Below are 21,307 nucleotides of genomic sequence, written 5' to 3' on the forward strand. Positions count from 1 at the left end.
AGGAAGCTGGATGGGAAGCGGGGCTGCCGGGATACAAACTGGTGCCCACATGGAATCCCAGGTATGTGCAAGGAGAGGATTTTAGCCACTACCGCACTGGGTCCTTCCCCCCATAGTTTACAATAGTATATTCATTAAGTAAGTCACAAGATTAACATCCTACTCCTTAAGTGCATCAAGGGCATTGTAGGTACAGACAAAGGCAGAAAACACCTCTGCTACTGACCAAAAGGACTCCAGTCAAATAGTTAAATATACCTTGACAATATGATATAGTTTTTTGGGTGTTGTTGTTTTCAGATGGCTGGTTAGTCCCGACTGGCTGAATCTGTGGCTACTGCAGCTGTGGACCACCAACTGCACGTGCCATACAAGAGAAATCTTGAAGCATGTAGCAATTCCCCAACCAAGACACCGTGAAATGAGAGAACATCATTTAGCAATCTGGGTGACTTAATGCATGGTAATTGACATATGTATAGTTGTGATTTGCATTCCAAGCATTTAGACTGAGATGTTCTTGCTCAGGCTGATGGTGCTGTGAGGAGAGTCTGTGGAGAATGGCTTCGCTGAATTGGTAAGTTAGCTTTCTCCGGACTTTGACGATCTCCCCAGTTCTTCCATAATTCCTCAGTGCCCTGGCCATTTTTTGGTAAGTCATGGTCTTCCGGTTCCCTTTTCTTTGTCCCCAGAGTTCAGCGAGTTTCTCTTTGTTTTTTGACATGAACTGGAAGATGCCTTTGTTTTTATCCACCCACTGGATACAGGAGGCCATCTCAGGACTACACAGGGACTCGTGCAGGTATTCAAACAGTCGGAGCTTCTTCCTGCCTGCAAAGAGCAGAGAGGGAAACACCCTGAAATCCACCGCAATCTGCTCAGGAAGGGCCCTGGTGCAACCATACAATTAAAAGCTTCCCTGGGACTGGTTTTCCTCCTACACAGCCCCTAAGGAATGCATTTATGGCATGCGTTCATGGGATATGAAAGTCAAGGATCTATTTGGCTTAGTTACACGGAGCCTTTCTTTCTTCACAGAAGTTGTCAAAAATTCTGCCCAGTCTTTCCCGGCATGTGGGGGGGCCCTGGAGCCATGGAAGTTGGGGTTCTCATTGTTGTGAACTCTTTGCATGGATAAATCTTGACCCCTAATTTTACATCAAGTCCCTTAAGCTTTGTACAGGACAATAAATGGACTGCAAAGTGGTTTTAATGGGAAATGTCAAAAATCATTTCCAGAAAGCAGGCCATTGTAGAAGCTTTACTCAAATGAGTGGAAATACATGAGGTAGGAGATTTTGAAACTGAAAACATATTTTCAGAAACGAGCCATTAAGCTTTACTTTTTTAGCATTTGCAAAACGCTAGATGAGATGCAAATAGAATATGCTATCGGGGGAACTCACAACAATGACTTGGGCAAAAATACTAATGCTGGCTCATACTTGAAAAATGAAAGGTAGGGCCCGGCGGCGTGGCCTAGCGGCTGAAGTCCTCACCTTGAACACACCAAGATCCCATATGGACGCCGGTTCTAATCCCGGCAGCTCCACTTCCCATCCAGCTCCCTGCTTGTGGCCTGGGAAAGCAGTGGAGGACGGCCCAAAGCTTTGGGACCCTGCACCCGTGTGGGAGACCTGGAAGAAGTTCCTGATTCCTGGCTTCAGATTGGCACAGCACTGGCCGTTGCGGCTCACTTGGGGAGTGAATCATCGGACAGAAGATCTTCCTCTCTGTCTCTCCTCTCTGTATATCTGCCTTTCCAATAAAAATAAATAAATCTTTAAAAAAAAAAGGAAAAGAAAAATGAAAGGTAAAAAAAAGGACTGGAGTAGAAATTGCAAAATGTTTTTGTGCTGTTATTTCTGAGCCACAAGAAAGAGCACGGTAAATTTTTTTTTCTCTGTGAAATAAAATGGTAGTAGCGGAGTTGCTGATCTTTTTAGGAATGCAGCCATTTGGATTTCAAAATAGCCAGACAGGAAACTTGTATTTTTTGTTTGTTTGTTCGGTTGATAGGATTTCTTTGGCCCAGAGTTCCTTGTGAGAAGGAAGGTCGCAGCCCATCGCGTGGCTTCGGCCTTCGCCTGTAACGCTGTGCCCGTCAGCTCTAGTCAGTAGCTGAGAAATCCACCTCCCTTGGGAAACCAGACCCCAGGGGTCCCAAGCTGCTTCTAACAGTCTCTGGGGGGTGATAATCTTTGCTCATCACTCATGCAGAAACCGAAAACATTTTGTACGAAGTCGATTTCTTGCATCGTATCATCTTGAGTTTATGAATTGAGAAATGAAAGGGACTTACCAAAAAAAAAAAACAACACATCATGAATTAAATCACAACACTAAACAAAACCCTTCAGCAATCTAGTAAAGCTTAATGCCTCGCCTCTGAAAACATGTTTTCAATTTCAAGTGTTTGAATTTTTACGTTTTAGAATTAGAAATAAAATATGCTCGCGGTGAAAGATTCAAAAAGAAGCGCTAAGTGAAAGTAAAAGTTTGAATATGTCAGGAACACTTCTAAAGATATACTTTGCTTGTTTTCTGCATATATAACACACATTTTTTTAAACTGCAGAAGAGATCATATTATTGAGCACTTTTTTCAATAAATAATAATTTTTTAAAAATCATTCTTTCCATGCTAATGTTCTTTATTTGTGGTTTTGTATTTTGTTGATTTTTTTTAATATTTATTTATTTGAAAGCCAGAATTACAGAGAGGAGTAAGAGAAAGATCTTTCATCATTTGGTTCACTCTCCAAATGGCCACAATGACTGGGGGCTGAGCCAGACCAAACGTAACATTCTGGAGCGTCTTCAAGTTTCCTCCCTTGGGAGCAGGAGCCCAAGCACTTGGGCGATCTTGCATGCGTTCTCAGGTGCATTAACAAGGAGCTGGCTCAGAAACAAGAGTAGCTGGCTCTCAAACCAGTGCCCATATGGGATGCCCGGACCACAGCTTTACCAACTACACGACAGTACCGGTCCCAAACAATATATCTTAAATTGTTGACCAATACAGAAATTAGCAGCAGGCAGATTAGATACCAAACTGGTGAAAATGATGACATCTAGGGTATAACATGGGAAGAAATTAAGTACACATTTACTGATCATGTATATACTTCTGAACTTCTTGAAGTTAAAACTGCAGTGAGCATGTTGTTTTCCAATTTTGGAACTTCAAGGATGGGAATTGACCTGTTTCCCATATTGGGGTGCCAGGTTGATTCCACTTCCAATCCAGCTTCTTGCTAATGAGCTTGGGAGGAGGCAAGAGGTAATGGGCCAAGCACCTGGGTCTACCCACCCCTTGAGAGACCCTGACTCCCAGCCAGAGCCCGTGCTAGCCTTGGCTGCTGCAGGCACTCGGAGAGTGAATCAGCACATAGATTTGCCTTTCATGATTTCCTCTTTACCACCCTGTTAAATAAGTAAATCTCTTTCTTAAAGGCATTTTTCAGAATTCTTTTTGAATGAATATATGAGAAATTCTTTCACACCTTTTCAATCACTGTATATGTTCTATTTATTGTGGCTATTCTACAAGGACATGACCAAAAAAAAAAAAGAAAAAGAAAAAGAAAACATGGAAAATGTATAACATGAAAAAAACTATGCAGAGGTCTCAAAGAATTTTACACAAAATAAGCTCCAAGAAGTTTCTGAAGTATTCGTGAATTTTTCCCAAAATGAAATGCCCAGAATATGTTTGTCACTCTGGTTTCTTTCAGACGTGTCCCTGTTCCAGCACAAAGACCGACATCTCAACAGAAGACGGTGGATGAGGTCCCCCGGAGGCAAAGTGTACCACATGGAAAGATGCAGGCACGATAACCAGGAGTTGAGTCACTTGTTTAATCGCACACATTCCTTGCTTAGAAGTTATATTTAAAATTTTATGAATCTGGGCCAGGCACGATGACTCAATGGCTAAATCCTCACCTTGCAAGTGCTAGGATCCCATATCGGCGTCAGTTCATGTCCCGACTGCTCTACTTCCCATACAGCTCCCTGCTTGTGGCCTGGGAAAACAGCTGAGGACAGCCCAAAACTTTGGGACCCTGCACCTGCATGGGAGACCCGGAAGAGGCTCCTGGCTCCCAGCATCTGGCCAGTTCAGCTCTGGCCATTGCAGCCACTTGGGGAGTGAACCAGCAGATGGAAGGTCTTCCCTCTGTCTCCCCTTATCTCCATAAATCCGGTCTGCCTTTCCAATAAAAGTGAATAAATCTTTAAAAAAAGTGAATGGCTCAGCCTTCTTCCCATCATTGTCATAAAAATTTTTTATGTATCCAAGATGCATTAAAATACTATATTGTAAAACATATTCATCGAAAATAATTTTTCATGATGATTATGGTTTTTAAAATTGCACTGTTAAATTGGGACACATGAGGGCTGGGATATGCTGCAGCAGGTAGGGCTCCCGCCTCTGACGCCAGTGTCCTTCATGGCTGCGTCACTTCCAGTCTGGCTCCTGGCTAACGCTCCTGGGAATGCTGCAGAAGGTGGCTCAAGTTTTGGGGCCCCTGTGCCACTTGGGAGATCTGGATGGAGTTTCAGCCTCCTGTTCCAGCCTGGCACAGCGCTGGCCACGATAGCTACTTGGGAAGTGAACCTGTAGATAGGAGACTTACTTTCTCTCTCTCTCTCGAATTCTGCTTTTCAAACAAATAAATAATAAATCTTAAAAAAAGAAATAGTATACATCTTATACTTCTTAGCCCCTGATACACCCAGAATAGTAAATTTCAGTTTCTTTACTATCACACACAACATTGCAATGAACAGTCTAACATATGCCTGAACACACACACACACACGTATTCAATGGTATTTTCAGAAGTTATCCACAGTGCTAGGCAATGAACACAACACTGTACAAACTTTGTTCTTTAATTTTTGAAGCAATCTTATAATGTTGATCTGATTACGATTTTTTAATAAGGAAACGGTGACAAAGGGTTTAAGCTCAGTATAGGCTTACACAATGAACCCACACCTCATTCAACCATGAGCTCTCAGGGGGCTTAAATGTGTGGATTTATCTAGGAAATAGCAAATTGCCTTACAAATCTGTATCCACTTAGCCTTGCTGCAGCAGTACACCAGGGTGGCCCTAATGTTTGCCATCGGAGCTTACCCTTCTACTTCAACCAGGACTTTTACCAAGTCAGCAAGGCCATTATCTATCTTACATTTGTGAAATCACAATTTTCAACTTATGAAATGCCCAAGCTTTATATGACATCTTGAAAAAAAAAAAAAAAACCTCAATAAAAGATGGGTTGTTATTCCAAAGGCTTTACCATTGGAAAAATGGTTGCTAAAATAATCTGGAGAAGTTCCCATTTTTATTACTAAAAAAAAAAGTTTTAAGATTTTTTTCTTAGCTGGGTCATACTTTGTGGCTTCACAACTTCTCTGAATCAATAAAGTCTTACCGTGGGCCCGGCGCGATAGTGTAGCGCTTAAAGTCCTCACCTTGCATACCCGGGATCCCATATGGGCGCCAGTTCTAATCCCAGCAGCTCCACTTCCCATCCAGTTCCCTGCTTGTGGCCTGGGAAAGCAGTGGAGGACGGCTCAAGGTCTTGGGACCCTGCACCCGCGTGGGAGACCTGGAAGAGGTTCCTGGCTTCGGATCGGCTCAGCTCTGGCCTTTGTGGCTCACTTGGAGAGTGAATCATCGGACGGGGGATCTTCCTCTCTGTCTCTCCTCCTCTTTGTATATCTGACTTTGTGATAAAAATAAATAAATCTTAAAAAGTTAAATATTTACAGGAATAAATGTATTAATACATAATGCATATATATTTTTAAAAAGTCTTACCCGTGACAAATGGCTTAGAGTGGTTCAATCAGCCTTAGTCAAATTATTCTCAATGTCAATAACGTGTTTTACAAGTTCCAAACTCAGATATCAACCCCCCTTGCAGCTGCTGTGAGGACAATCTTGTAGCTGGAAGGAGCGATCACTGACCTTTTGCTCTGTTTTGTCGGAGGAGAGCAGGTTGTCCCAGCTGGCTTTCTGTCGCGTGCTGTGAAGATTGGTGAAAATTCTCTTCCGGGTAAAAGTCCGCAGCATTGTTCTACAGAAGAGACACAGCGGGCTGTTAAGTGGGATTTTTTTCCCAACTGACAACTATAACGAAAAGCTAAAGCAAAGAGAAGACTAAGCATTTCCCAAGTTCTGAAGTCACTCATGCCAGCTACAGCAAGACGCTCCCGGGATGGAGCCAGCACCAACTCCTGGAGGCAAGCGCACTCCCCCTCAGCTGTGTAGGAAGTTCCGTGTCCTCCTCACCCCATGGGAAAGCAAACGGGGTCGTGCTATGATTTCAATGTCCTCTGGGCTTCCTGTGTTGCAGCTTCGTCCCCACGATAAAGTGGTAAGGGCTACGAGTTTCAGAGATGGGGTCTTCGGGAGGTGACTGGAATGGAGTCCCCACAGCTGTGTCCTGGTGGCTTGAGAGGGACAGGAAGAGAGGCCACGAGGTGCAGAGATGTACACCCGGGCCCACTGGCTCTGGCTAGGGTCAGCAAGTTCATTATCGCATGCTGACTCACCACCATGTACTTCCAGAACCAGGAATAAAAATATTCCTCTTTTTGTTAAAAATTACTAAGTCTGTACCCATGCCAAAAGGCTGTCCAACAAGGCAGGAGGTCCCCAACCACAAGATGTGTGGGCTATGCTAGAGGGTCAGAGTTGAAGTGGAAGTAGGGATATCATACTCTAAAAGAAATATTTTTTGGGCCCGGCACAGTAGCCTAGTAGCTGAAGTCAGTCTACCCAAGGATCCCATATGGGCACTGGTTCGTATGCTGATTGCTCTATTTCCCATCCAGCTCCCTGCTTATGGCCTGGGAAAGCAGTGGAGGATGGCCCAAAGCCTTGGGCCCTTGTACCCATGTGGGAGATCCGGAAGAAGGTCCTAACTCCTGGCTTCGAATCAGCTCCTGGCTTCAGATGAGCTCAGATTCACTCTGTAAATCTGACTTTCCAATAAAAGTAAATAAATCTTTTAAAAAATTTTATTGGAGAGAGAAGGAAAGACAGAAAGATCTTCCATCTGCTGGTTCACTCCCCAATGGCTGCAACAGCCAGAACTGAACCAATCTGAAGCTGGGAGCCCAGAGCCTCTTCCGGGTCTTCCAGATGGGTGCAGGGTCCCAGGGATTTGGACCATTGTTATGTGTGCTGCTTTCCCAGGCCCTGGATCAGAACGGCAGCAGCCAGGACATGAACTAACACCCGATCTAGCTCCCGGTGGCCACAGGGTAGGGTAGCCTACCGTGCCACCACCACCAGCCTTTGCTGACAACTACCCACGATGGCTGTCGCTGCAACCCTGGGTCTGTCAGCACTGTCACTGGCAGCTGTCGGATTTAAGCCAGCACGGGCCAAAAGGCAAGCTGGTGTGAGGAGGACATCCGCCTCCCACCGCAGGACGGTCCCCAGGTAAGTGCATTCACCATGATGGTTCTCCAAGCATGAAGAGGCTCCTCTGCAGGCACCACGTCATAGCAGCTGGCATTCCCTCTGACGTAGGGACAGTGGTTGGCGAAAGTCAGGTAATTTTTGTAATCTAATTGAAAACAGAAACATCGGTTTGTATACATACACACACACACACACACACACACACACAGGTTCTTCCAAAATGCTTGTTAAAAAAAACAAATAAACAAACCTTAGCTCACAAGCGAAACTAGAAACCAGGATGGAGCACAGGTCATGCTGAGCTAGGCTCTTGCACCTACGGGTCTGCGTGTGCCAGGGATGCTAAGCCACAGTGTCTAAGGCAGGGGTCGGGACAGGTGAGGGGCTGAGCCAAGCTGAGTCAGAGCAACCACTGGTATGCGCATGATCTATGGCTGGGAACAGGCCCAGTTGGGGAGCTAAGGGGACACCCTAACTGGGTTGAGGTTCCCACCAAGGGGCGCATGGGCTGGAATAGGGGCTGAGTTCTGATCAGGATACAGTTGTAGCCTCCCTTGGCACAAGTGTGGACTGGGACTGGATGCACCGAGCCGGGCCAGACTCCAACATCGTCTGGTGTCCTGGAGGACCAGGGTAGCTGTGGGACAGACTAGGCTAGGTCTCAACCCCCTACTGCGCAATGTGTGAGCCGTATGTGGGTATGGACGAGCCATGGCTGGGCTGAAACATCCAACAGCAAGAACCAGTTTGGGTTGAAGGCCAGTCAGGAAAAGCCACTGTTCCTGCTAGGACAGGAGGTGAACTGAGTAGGGTGGCTCATGGACCCCCTGGTATGCGCAAAATCTGGCACTGGGAGGGGTTCTGATGGAGGAACTTGGGCAACTCCTCTGGCAGGACACACACCCTGCAGGTAAGCGCAAGAAGCATGATAGGAAACAGCCCAGAACAGGCCAAGGCAAGTTTCCCACTGGCATACATTTGGCATTGCTGGGAGCAGACCAGGCTAAATCAGTTCACGTCATCCACTGGCAAATCCAAGCACCAGAACAGAGTGTGGGTCGAGCCAGGTTCGGTTGTGACAAAAACTAGGACACAATGCGGAATGCCAAGGTGAGGTTGCCTGTACCGGATGTGACCACAGCACCCAACAGCACACGTGAGAACCAGGAAGGGAGGGGGCGGAGCCGGCAGGGGACTATGGGGGGCTCCCTTGCTGGACAGCTACTCTCACTGGAGAGCGTGAGCTGGGATGGGGGCAGACAAGACTAGGCAGGGCTACAACACCTGTGTGCCTCATGTGGACTAGATCAGGGAAAAGCCAGGCTGGGCTGATTATTCCTACTGGTTCAAACAAAATTAGAGTGGGGTGGGTGAGGGTTGTTTGGGCTTAGCCGCAGCATCAGCTGGCAGAAGCTGGCACTGGGGGCTAATTCTGTCAAGTTAAACCACAGAACCACCTGGAGAGTGCATAATCCGGGAGTGGGAGAGGCCTGGGAGGGAAATAGTGGGCTCCTCCCTCTTAGGTTACCACCCCCGCGGGAGGGCTCGAAAACTAGGACAGGGGCTGGGGTGGCTAGACAGAGAGGCAACCAACAACAACCATGAGGGCTGGATAGTTGAGCTGGTTGGATGGAACTAAGCTCCAACACCCTTCGACATGTATGAGAGCCAAATGGGATGTGGGACAGACTGGACTAGTCTGCTACACATACTGGCAAACCAGAGTAGGAGGCAGGCCTGGTAGGGGTTATTGTGGGTCGCTCCAACTAGGCTGCAGCTCCCACTGGTTTATGTGAGGGCCGAGTATGTGCTGGACAGAACCAGGCTGGACTGCAATACCCATTGGTTCCAGTGGAAGTCGGGGCTGAAAACAGAACCAACCCAGCAACTGCAACCACCAGTTGATTGTGGTGATGAACTGTGCGGGCCCTCTACTTGCTAGTGCATACAAAAATCTGGTCTGGGAACACATCAAAGTTTGTTTGGGGATCTCCCCAATCGAACTGCCGGACTCAGAACCCCAACCAAGAAAAGACAGAAGACAGAACAAGTCAATCAACCACCTCAGCTATATGTTGGCAGTGAAAAACTGGGCAAATGGAGACTCCATGATGGACTATTTCAATCAGTGGATTCTTCAATGACCTTATAGTGTTTGGAGCGGCAATTCATTACTAGTGAACTATCAAAACCATTTGAGCAAGAATCTCGGAGCATGCCCCACATCTGGGACCGGGGTGGGTGGGAGAGTGGGTGGGGCTTCTCCCTTAATATCCCGCTTTACCTCAGATACATGAAGGAAACGATATGGAAATAACAGTCTTACCCACTTTTCTGTAGCCCTTGAACCTTTTTACCCTAAAAAATATAATTAAAAAATGGAAAAAAAGGTGCATATTGGGTCCAGCACAATAATTTAGTGGCCTTGAATGCACCGGGATCCTATATGGGCGCCGGTTCTAATCCCGGTGGCCCCACTTCCCATCCAGCTCCCTGCCTGTGGCCTGGGAAAGCAGTCGAGGATGGCCCAAAGCTTTGGGACCCTGCACCCACGTGGGAGACCTGGAAGAAGTTCTTGGCTCCTGGCTTTGGATTGGCTCAGCTATAGCCATTGCGGCTCACTTGGGGAGTGAATCATCGGATGGAAAATCTTCTCTGTCTCTCCTGCCTCTCTGTATATCTGCCTTTCCAATAAAATGAATAAATCTTTCAGCTCCATTTTCCATGAGAGCTTGGCAGTGTGCACCCAGGGGAATTCGTCTGCCTTACAGTTTCTTGTCACTTTGTAACTTACCGGCATTGCTCCCATCATGTTGGCGTCAGCAGATGTTCTACATCCCTTTTGCTCATACTAGAGGCCACACTGCCTGCAGGTCAAGGCTCTGTGGTTTCTTAGAACTCTCTGCAATTCTCTATGGAAACTGAATAGGTAACATGTTTGCTTCTTATCTCAATTCTGTCATCTATAGGCTATAGATGGGGAGTGGAAAAAGTGCTTGTAGTGCCTGGCGTGGTAGCTTAGTGGCTAAAGTCCTCGCCTTGCACACGCCAGGATCCCATATGGGCACTAGTTCATGTCCTGGCGGCCCTGCTTCCCATCCAGCTCCCTGTTTGTGGCCTGTCGAGGATGGCTCAAGGTCTTGGGACCCTGCACCCGTGTGGGAGACCTGGAAGAGGCTCCTGGCTCCTGGCTTCAGCTCAGCTCTGGCCATTGCAGCTACTTGAGCAGTGAATCTTCAGATGGAAGATCTTCCTCTCTGTCTCTCCTCCTCTCTGTACATCTGCCTTTCCAATAAGCATACACAAATCTTTAAAAACAAGAAAAAGGACTTATTCTGCTCAGTAGCATAGCTGTGGATGGAATATTTGTAAGATCAATGAAGAAAATTGAAAAGTGCTTCGTAAATAATTAAAATATTATCTATATAAAAATCAGTAAATGCCAAATGATATTCTAAATAGCAGATAATTACATCGTTATGATTACGTGTGAAACGTCAGTCTCTAGATTGTTTTAACTTTTTTATAGGCTCAAGCATTCTGCATGCCTGTCACCTTTATCAGCACTGACCCTGGAAGCTTTAGGCAGACTGATCTTCACGATTCTGGTCACACTGACTGGTGTCTGCCACGCGCAACGCCAGCTAGCAGAAGAGGGTTAATTAATGGCTCAGCTTTACCTGGGGAGAACTGGAAATCTCCAGGGGAATGTTGCCTGAGTACTTCAAAAGCGTCTTCAAACGCTTGGCCCAGCTTGTCTTGTTCAGTGCAAGTCTGTTGAAATAACAGCAGAACTCTGGAGTTAAGTCTTGACGATACGTGTCTTCCTCATCCACAATGGCATTTCGTCAAGAAGAAGGCCCCTCAGCCTTCAGACTATTGACATTTTTCATTGCAATTGGTGGCTTAACTCTCTGCACTATAGTCTGGCTCCTGCTCTGCTTTCCAAAAAAGTACATGTAAAAAAAAAATCTATATATATATGGGCCCGATGCTGGTTTGAGTCCTGACTGCTCCAGTATTGTTCCTGCTGATGGCCTGGGAAAGCCATGGAGGCTGGCTCAAGCAGTCGGGATCATGCAACCCAGGTGGGAGACCCAGAAGTTCCTGGCCCCTGAGGCTTCAGATCGCCTCAGCTCCTCTGTGGCCCAAAAAGTGAACCAGCAGACGGAAGACCTCTCTCTGCCTCTCCCACTTTCACTTGTAACTCTTGATTTTCAAATGAAATAAACAAATTTTTAAAAGAGAGGACAAAGGAAGATAAATAAAGGAGAACAAACTGACGCACCCGAAGATGCCTCGCCCATGACAGTTCCTGAGTTCGAGCTTCCTGCCCATGAACTTCTTGGAGGAAGCAGGCAAGGCTTCAAGTGCCTGGGTCCCTGGGTCCCTGGCCCCGAGGGGGAGACCTGGCTTCAGTTGTGTTCGTGGTGTTGCCTGGGCCACACCACTGGGGACATCTTAGAAATGAAGCACAGGAAGGACACTCTCATTTCTGTCTCCTGGTCACTCTGCCTTTCAGGTAGATTACAATCAATCAAAAGTTTTTAAAAAAATCCCTGATGTGATCAGGGCTGGTGTGGTGGCTCAAAAGGCTAATTCTCTGCTTGTAGCTCTGACATCCCATACGGGCACTGGTTTGTATCCCGGCTGTTCCACTTTCCATCCTGCTCCCCATGTATGACCTGGAAAAGCAGTGGAGGATGGCTCTAAGTCCTTGGGCTCCTGCACCCACGTGGGAGACCCTGAAGCAGCTCTTGGCTTCTGGCTTCAGATCGGCTCAGCTTCAGCTGTCACAGCCATTTAGGGAGTGAACCAGTGGATAGAGGACCTTTCTCTCTGTCTCGCCTTCTCTCTGAAAATCTGCCCTTCCAATAAAAATCAATCCTAAAAAAAAATAGCACACACTCAACACATGAATGAACAACCTCATGAGAGAGAACTGCTTATGTTTATTTTTTCTTAAAAGGAGTTTTTTTTTTATTTTACTTGTAAGAGTTACAAAGAGAGAGGCAGGGAGAGAGAGGGGCCTTTCATCCCCAAATGGCTGCAACGGCCAGAGCTAACTAAGCTGATCTGAAGCTAGGAGCCAGGAGCTTCTTCCGAATCTCCGTCATGAGTGCAGGCGCCCTAGACTGGACCATTCTCCGTTGCTTTCCCAGGCCATTAGCAGGGAACTGAATCGCAGGCTGAACAGCTGGGCCTGGAATAGGTGTCTTTATGAGACAGCAGTACCACAGGCAGAGAATTAGTCTACCATGTCACCACTCTGGGCCCCATCTATCTTTTAGAGACACTTTCCATAAACTTTCTGAAGTCCCTAGTATCTTTAAAGGAACAGACCCTGCATCACGGCTTTAAAATGAAATGCTCAGGCCACACTGTAGCATAGTGGGCGAAACTGCTATGTACAATGCTAGCATCCCATATGCTCGCTGGTTCTAGTCCTGACTCCTCCACTTCTAATCTGTCTCCCTCATAATGTACCTTGGAAAGTAGTGGAAGATGGCTCAAGTACTTGGATCCCTGCATTCGGAAGCTCCGGGCTCCTGGCTTTGGATCAGCCCAGCTTCAGACATTAGGTCATTTGCAGAGTGACCCAGTGGATGGAAAATCTCTTTCTGTCTTACCCTCTCTGTAGCTCTGACTTAAGTAAAATAAATCTTTTAAAAGTAGTAAACAAAATTAAATAAAATAGGGACCAGAGCAGTAGCCTTGAATCACCGGGACTCCATATGAGCGCCAATTCTAATCCCGGCAACCCTGCTTCCCATCCAGCTCCCTGCTTGTGGCCTGGAAAAGGACGGCCCAAAGCCTTGGGACCCTGCACCCTTGCGAGGCTCCTGGCTTCAGGTTGGCTCAGCTCTGTCCATTGCGGCCTCTTGGGGAGTGAAGCAGCAGACAGAAGATCTCTCTCCTCCTCTCTGTATATCTGACTTTGCAATAAAAATAAAATAAATCTTTTTAAAAATTCAATTAAATACTCGGGTTGAGCCTTATGGCATAGCTAAAGCTGCAGCCTGCAACACTGGGGCGGCATGGTTGCTCCACTTACAATCCAACTCCCAAATAATAGCCTAGAAAAAGCAGCAGATGTCGCAAATGCTCGGACTCGTGCCACCCCCGAGAAACCCAAACAGAGCTCCTGGCTCTTGGTTCTGGCCTGGCCCATTGCAGCATGCAAGATCTCTGTCTCTCCCTCTCTCTGTAATGTTGATTTTCAAAGAAATAAATCTTTTTTGAAAATTATAAAATGAAATGTTATAGATTTCATGTCTCTAAGGGCTAAAATTGAATGTCTTTGCAAACCATTTAATTATTTTGTTTGACCCAAATACTTTCATATTTAAGACGAATAAAGGTTTTTTTTTTTTTTTTAAATATTAACTTACCATGCTTCATTAATGAATTGACAATCCTGGAAAAAATTAATATTGAAAAAGCAAAATTAATCTCTCTAATTTTCTTATGAATTAAGACTTTTCTCAAAAATACTTTTAGAAATTCTTTAAGTTAAAAAAGAGCATCACTTAAGTTTTCTGAAAAGCATAAAATTTTCTTCCCACAAAATTTCTCAGAGACATTTAGTTTTCTATCATTACAAAACATTGAAGATGTTTAAAAAGAAAAGCTATGTGGGTTTAATTGCCTAAACATCTTGGCTGATAAGAAAATAAAGGAATAAACTCAGGTGAATATTTATGTGTTTCAAAATTCCTTTTTTTAAAAAAGTATTTACATCTTTAAAAATTCTGAAGCAGAAAAACAATTTTTTTAATTAAAACATTTTTCCTTCTGTGAATCTGGCACAATTTCTGCTTTCTTCCCATGAGAAATGGACTTAACTTACAAATAAAATAGTTTATGAGCTTCATTTAACCCATGGAGTTCCTAGAACTTTAGAGTAAGAACTCTGATCTACAATTTTGATGATCAAATTCCTTAGCCCCTTTAGGACCTAGATTCCACTTTAGGCAAACAATAAGCACACAGACTCAGAGTCACATGAAATACTATTTAACTATACAGAACAACACAACACACATACATGATTAAAAAAAACACATCTGTACATATCTCAATCTGACATGTCAACCACCAAAGTTCCATTCGGCTTTGGGAAAGGATACCCTCCCCCCCCCCCCAAGAAAAAATAACATGAGAAGAAAAATCACAAAATACTGTTTGGGTTGTGGCCTCTAATGAATATTACAGTTGTACAATTTAAAAAAAAAAATCATGCCAATGACTGTCAATTTCCCTGAACTCCTCACTGCTGAATCACCAAATATCTTGAAGTTAATACTTAGAATGGGCCTGCACTAAAATACTTGATGAGACTACAGAGTCTTCAAAGCAGGAAGCCCAAAGAGAAGAAAAACACAAGTTTGAGAAAGTTATTGATCATTTCGATGGATCAACATTTCTGGCCACCCAAGAGGTAGACAATGCGAAATATTGACTAGGTCAAAAGAGAACCGGGGAACAGTTATTGAGAAGTTTTTTGAACAGTGTGAGCTGAACACTTACCAGGAACAGACCTCAGTCCTGTACCAAGATGTTTCATTAGCATCAGGATCCTTAAGACACTGGCAGAGTTGCATTAAGTAGCTCCTTTTAAGGAAGTACTACAAAAAGGGGATTTTTCTTAAAAGATACAGTGCCTTTATCATTTGTTTCTTGCTGAGGCCAGGAGACACAAGGGCTATTATTTTGAAGAGGCTCATAGCAGTTGCATCCTCCGGGCCAAACGTGTTAGAAACAACCATGTGAACGGCCCCTGTGCCACTTTACAGCTCCTCTGCCCCACTTAGCTTTACAAGAAATCTCTGAGCCATACACTGCGTGTCTACCTTGTTAAAAGAGAGACTGAGGAAGAGACACAGAAAGACCTATTTACTGGTTCACTTCCCAGATGGCTGCGATGGTCAGGGCTGAACCAGGCCAAACCCAGAAGTCAGGAACTTCATCCAGGTCTCCCAACGAGGTGGCTGGAATGTGAACACCTGGGCCATCCTCTGCTGCTTTTCCCAGGCTGTGAGTAGGGTGGAAAGTGGAACAGCCAGGACTCAAACTGGCACCCCTTTAGGATCCCAGGGTCACTGGCAGCAGTTTCACGTGCTATGCCACTAAGCCACAACACCCATCCTAATATTCCCCCCTCCCTTTTCTTAGTCTTCTTGCTTCTCCCCCCCGATTCTGTACTCTGCACTGTCCTTTATGTCTGGACAATGTGCATTCTGATCTCCCCAAATCAGCCTTTCTTCCTAAACCACTGCCAATCTTGGGTCGCCTTGCTTGGAGATCTTACGAGCTAACATCTTTTCCTAGTCCTGACATTAGAAGCTGCTTGTGATCAGCTTTGGCCTGATTTTCCAGTATTGCTTGAAAAGGAGGAAATGGATGCTGCACTGTTGTCTCCCCTGCCCTGCTTGAGCCACCAGAGTGTCCAGAAGAGGTCAGAGAGGTTCACTTGTGCCAGGCGCTTGAACGTGCCTTGAAGCCGCCACATGAGCCCAGCAAGATCACTTTTTGCTTGCGTCCCGTCTCAGTCTACCAACCCTCACCCCACTTAACCTTTCCTATTACCTGTGTATCAGAGTCCAATCTAGCAGGCACTTGTACAGGGTGGAGATAACTTTTCCTTCTTCTGAAACTCACGGACGTGTGCGTCGCTCTTTTAGAGGTCTGTACACCACTGTAGGAGGACATTGTGACCGTAGGTCAGCCACCGCAGTCAGCGAGCACGGGACTACAGTTGATGGGACAATATTTGTATGATAAACAACTGAATGGATGTCTTGTGTGTGTGACTGATTGGATATCCTTTGCATGAGAACAACTGTATGGCTACCTTTTGTGTACCTGATGAGATATCATTTGTATAAGAACAGTTGAGTGGGAAGTAATATACAAGGCAAAAGGACTTCCAAACTCAGGCATAGAAACAGTTGATGGTTCTGTTGATGAACTAAGTATCTCTACCCTAATCCTGTATGACCCTCAGCATATAAAGTCTGTTGCCCCTAATAAATTTTGGCTATTGATCATCAGTCAGTAGTCCAAGCGTGTTATTATCGGCTCCGTGCACCAAGTCCATCGCTGCAGGACAGCGACACACCACCATTTCAACTGCTGTAATACTTTGGCCAGGGGGAAACCTGCCTAAGAAATTTCGGTAAATCTTGTGGGTGGGGGGAGTGAGGTGGGTGTGCATTTTCAAACTTGCTAGTGAGTGTTTGTTTTGTAAATGTTGGCAGTAAGCTCACTTTTGATAAGGGACTAGGTGTCTAGATCAGTTACTTTAAAAAGCCAATTTGTTTTGTAAATGTAAACCCTTCAGGCCCACTTCTAAAGTGTACCTATTTTAATGAAAGACACAAAATTGTAATTGCTGATGTTAGGTTGCTTGACATCTATCCCAGTCCCTGCATCTGTAACCTTTTGGACACATCTTGTTTAATTCGGTTGTTCTGACCTAGTGCGGGGGCACATGGATTCATCCTCATCTGCATCCCATACGGGTCCCAGGTCATGTCTTGGCTGTTACTCTTCCAGTCAGCTGTCCACTTTTGACCTGGAAAGGAGTGGAGGATGGCTCAAGTCCTTGGGATCCTGCACCCCTGTGGGAGAACGGGGGGAATCTCCTGGTTTCTGGCTTCAGACTGGCTCAGCTCTAGCCATCACAGCCATTTGGAGAAGGAACCAGTGGATGGAAGATCTCTCTCTGTATCTCTCCTTCTCTTTGTAAATCTGCCTTTCCAATAAAAATAAAATAAATCTTATTTTTTTAATTCACTCATTCGATACATGTGTGTCTCTGAACTCTTTGAACTACTGTCTGAGTACAAGACTTACAGTCCTGAATAAGTTCAAGTGAGAAGAAGTTAAAGACACACAGGAGAACAAAAAAGAAAGTTCATGAAGAGAGTAGCAGGTCCTGGTGAGGGGTCATGAAAAGTATCTCTGAGGAGGCAATGTGTGAGACGTAACTGATGCGAACAAGGGTAAGCCAAGGAACACATCTGAGCAGCAGAAACAGCAGGTGCAAAGAGCCGGGGCTCTTCACGGCACAGAAAGGAAGCCAGAGGGGCTGAAGGCCTGAGAAGCAACACTGGAGAAGAATGAGGCATCAATGGGACCAAGCTACACTGCACCTCAAGGCTACAAGAATGAAACATCACACATGATCATGGTTACCTGCACGGTTCCAGTTCGCGGAAGAATCTACACTACGGCTCAAAGATGTGTTGTGAATTCCCCTGAGCTTCAAGTGCCTGGGCAGTACCGACCCACATGTGGGCTGATCTGACTATGTGCCGCTCTCAACACTGGGGCTCTCTGGTGACAGAATTACGTGCTTCGTATCAAATGGATCTTCCCAACAGCTGACTCCACAGCCCCCAGCTGCTGCTCGCCACATACTACCAGCAAGTGAAGTCCTTGAAAAGAATGGAAAGTCAGAGAAGTTCCAAATTAGCATTCTCCCAGTGGGCACCCGGGAGTTGTATTCTGCAAGGTGGTAATAAATGGACATTTATAAAAAAAAAAATGCAGGGTTGAAGCTGGAGCAGCTGCCTAGAACTTTCCTGATGAAGCCAAAACACACAGTGGGTGTTTTTGTTTTTGATGCAACTCTGTCACAGAGGAGAAAATGGAAATAAAGCCCTGGGCGATCTTCTCTAGGGCCAGGGTGTGGAGACTTGAAAACATGACGCAATAATCCTTTTAGCATTTTACTGGTCAGAGATTCTCTTCTTTGAGAATCTGATAAGCAGCAGCTCTCGCACTTGGAAAGTGGCATGGGCACACTTTGTTAAGGGAATCCTGGCAGCAGCAACAATGGAAATCACTCCAGGGCCCTGCGGCGTGGCCTAGCAGCTAAAGTCCTCGCCTTGAACACACCAAGATCCCATATGGACGCTGGTTCTAATCCCGGCAGCTCCACTTCCCATCCAACTCCCTATTGTGACATGGGAAAGCAGTCAAGGACGGCCCAAAGTTTTGGGACCCTGCACCTGCGTGGGAGACCTGGAAAAGAGGCTCCTGGCTCCTGGCCTCAGATTGGCACAGCACCGGCCGTTGCGGCCACTTGGGGAGTGACTCATCGGATGGAAGATCTTCCTCTCTGTCTCTCCTCCTCTCTGTATATCTGACTTTCCAATAAAAATAAATAAATCTCAAAAAAAAAAAAAAAGGAAATCACTCCAGAAGTCCTGCTCCTAGGTGCTATGTTGTGTCCGAAGGCTGCCTCTTGAAGCGTGAGCACAACCGGAAGGGAACACAGCTGTTTCAGAGCGGGGTTGAACAGACACTAACATTCCCCTCCAAGTTCAGAAGGAAGCTGAGTGACACCATGCTAAGAGTGCTGAAGGAGATCCCTGAGTGACAGCTCTGTTTTGCAGAAGTTCATTGTCCTCAGTGGCAACTGAGATTGCTTTAGAAAATCTTAAGCAACAGATGTTCTGGTGTCCAAACCATATGGTATGAAGCTCAGGTGGAAGATTGCGTTTTCTCAGAATAGGGAACTGCAGGACCCAGGAAAAAGGGAGACTAAGGTCAAGCTCATGGTAGACGTCACAGTTTCTGTCTACATAATTCAGCCGTTGAAGGGATTAAAAACCGGTCTTAACCTTGGCGAGACCATTGGAAATAAACAAATCGAAAGATCGTTAGGCTGGGAAGTACAAGAATAACTCATGTTAAGATGGTAGAACTCAGAACCATAGATTATAAGACAAGTAGCCGAGCCTCACCCTCATTTTAAGCATTAACCTGTTGAGACCAGCCAGGCCTATTGAGGTCTTGGCCACACTTTACCCACCCATTTTCTAACTAAGACACCACCAATGGGGAACATCTTACCTGTAGGTTCCCCGCACAGCAAGGAGGGGTCAGCGAATGCTTAAAATCCCAAGACCCTTCCTCAAACCTTTGGTGTCTCTCTCTCCCTCCTCTTTCGAGAGCACCCCACTTCCTGGCTTTCTCTCGGGAGGTGCTTTCCCCTTCTCTCTCCCTTCCCTGCTCACCTGGTCCCTTCACAAATAAACTTGTGTCGGCAACAGATTCCCGGCCTTTTATTTCTATACTAAGCTGAGGAAAGAACCCACCAGGCATTTCTGGTAACACTGTGACTTGCAGCAGATTCTTTTTATTATTTATTAAGCAGTTTTTTGGAAAATACAGTTTTTGTGGTACAGCGTGAGATCTATTTTGACTCAATGTTTGGTTCAGTCTTGGCCATGCATTTTGCAACTGTGTTATCTAATATCTAATAAATATCAACTAGATCAAACTGGTTGTTAATATTGGTTGTATCTTACATAGGATTGATTGATTCGTCTGCACGTTCTGTCTATGAAAGGATAATTGCCAGGGCTGACCCTGTGATACAGTAGGCTAAGTTCCTGCCTGCAGTGCCAGGATCCTGGCTGCTCCACTTCCCATCCAGCTCCCTGCTTGTGGCCTGGGAAATCGGCAGAGGATGGCTCAAGTCCTTGGGACCCTGCACCCGCATGGGAGATGTGGAAGAAGCTCCTGGCTCCTGGCTTCAAATCATCCCATCTCCAGCCATTGCAGTTACTTGGGGACTGAACCAATGGAAGAAAGATCCTTCCCTCTGTCTCTCCAACTCTCTCTATAAGTCTGCCTCCCTAAGAAAAATGAACAAATCTTTTTATATATATATATAAAGAAAGAGTAATTGCCAACCATCATTGTAGACTTGTCTTTGTTTCTCTTTAGTTCTGTCCACTTTGGATCCATGCATTTGAAGCACTGTTAGGAGATGCAGTCTCATTTAAAATTCCCAGGGGTTCTGGCTTGAGCCTTTAATCCCTCTAAGGATTCCTGACAATCCAATAATCTTTCCTACCTTGAACTTTACTTTGGTATTAATTAACTAAAACAGCGTTCTTATCCTTAGGATTTGCATTTGCATTTTTTAGTTTTAATCCTTCCAACTTGTCTGTATCTTTATACTCAAAGTAAGTCTCTTTAAGTAACATGTAGTTGAGTATTGATCTTTAAAATACAGTTTGAAGGTTTCAACCATTTATTTAGTCCAATTTAGTAACCACTGGTATGGTTGAGCTTCAGTCTGTCATCAAGTAATTTGTTTCCTATTTATTTTGTTTTCCTTTACTTAGTCTGTCTTTTTGAGTTAAATAATGATTTTTACTATTTCATTTTATTTCCTCTGTTAACTTTTTTCCCCATGCAATTTCATTTGTTCGCTGGTTTAACACTTCTAATCCTAAAGGTTTGCACGTTGTACTTCCTTAACGTGTGTTGGCATGCCAGAGCACTGTTCATTCAAGTGGACAGAGACACTCTTTCTCGTCATATTGCATTGGTGAACCCTTCCTTGTGTGTGACATTCAGCCTTTGTATTAGCTGGGTTCTCTTTTACTCCTCTAGGATTCAGCTCAAATCTCTGCTTACTGTTGAGCTTGCAAGGCACTCAGCTCTTAGACCTCTCTCACTTTGGCTGCCTCAGGAACAGAGAGAGGATTGTAGACCCAATTCTGATAGCATTTACTGGGCCACGGCCAGCAGAAAGAGTCTGCCTGTGTGTCCTACAAATAGTACCTGCCTTTCCAAAGCATAGTTTGCATCCTAAACCAAAATACAGATTCTCAGGAAAGCACAGTTGCACTCAACTCTGTAAATTGCTGCTCACACATGACCTAAGTGGCCTGGAGATACCCTGGTTTTCCATTAGCTTGTAATATACACCTTGATTGAATTTTTGATAATTGTTCCAGGATTACAGTAGGTGTTCTGAATGATCACAGTCTACCTTGTGTTACTTTATACCACTTGATGTACAATGATTCTTCTCTTCATGAAAAA

General features: G+C 45.2%; 1 protein-coding gene across 2 annotated transcripts in view; it reads right to left on the bottom strand.

Annotated features, from left to right (window-relative positions):
- Nucleotides 1–378: 378 nt before the first annotated feature.
- SPIC (Spi-C transcription factor) overlaps nucleotides 379–21,307 on the bottom strand; it is a 35,515-nt gene continuing 14,586 nt past the window's right edge. The window contains exons 1-6 of one of the 2 annotated variants that reach the window (XM_058673494.1): nucleotides 14,984–15,062; nucleotides 13,846–13,871; nucleotides 11,134–11,227; nucleotides 7,486–7,598; nucleotides 5,990–6,098; nucleotides 379–831 (exon numbers count right to left, since the gene is read on the bottom strand). In XM_058673494.1, coding sequence (XP_058529477.1) covers nucleotides 437–831; nucleotides 5,990–6,098; nucleotides 7,486–7,598; nucleotides 11,134–11,227; nucleotides 13,846–13,848 — 714 coding nt within the window. In that variant the 5' untranslated portion in view covers nucleotides 13,849–13,871; nucleotides 14,984–15,062 and the 3' untranslated portion in view covers nucleotides 379–436. Of the gene's footprint in view, nucleotides 832–5,989; nucleotides 6,099–7,485; nucleotides 7,599–11,133; nucleotides 11,228–13,845; nucleotides 13,872–14,983; nucleotides 15,063–21,307 lie in introns of those variants that run through there. The other variant, XM_058673493.1, reaches the window with a different exon arrangement.

The sequence above is a fragment of the Ochotona princeps genome, chromosome 15 (assembly GCF_030435755.1).
Source record: "Ochotona princeps isolate mOchPri1 chromosome 15, mOchPri1.hap1, whole genome shotgun sequence".
In the NCBI taxonomy this organism is placed as follows: domain Eukaryota; kingdom Metazoa; phylum Chordata; class Mammalia; order Lagomorpha; family Ochotonidae; genus Ochotona; species Ochotona princeps.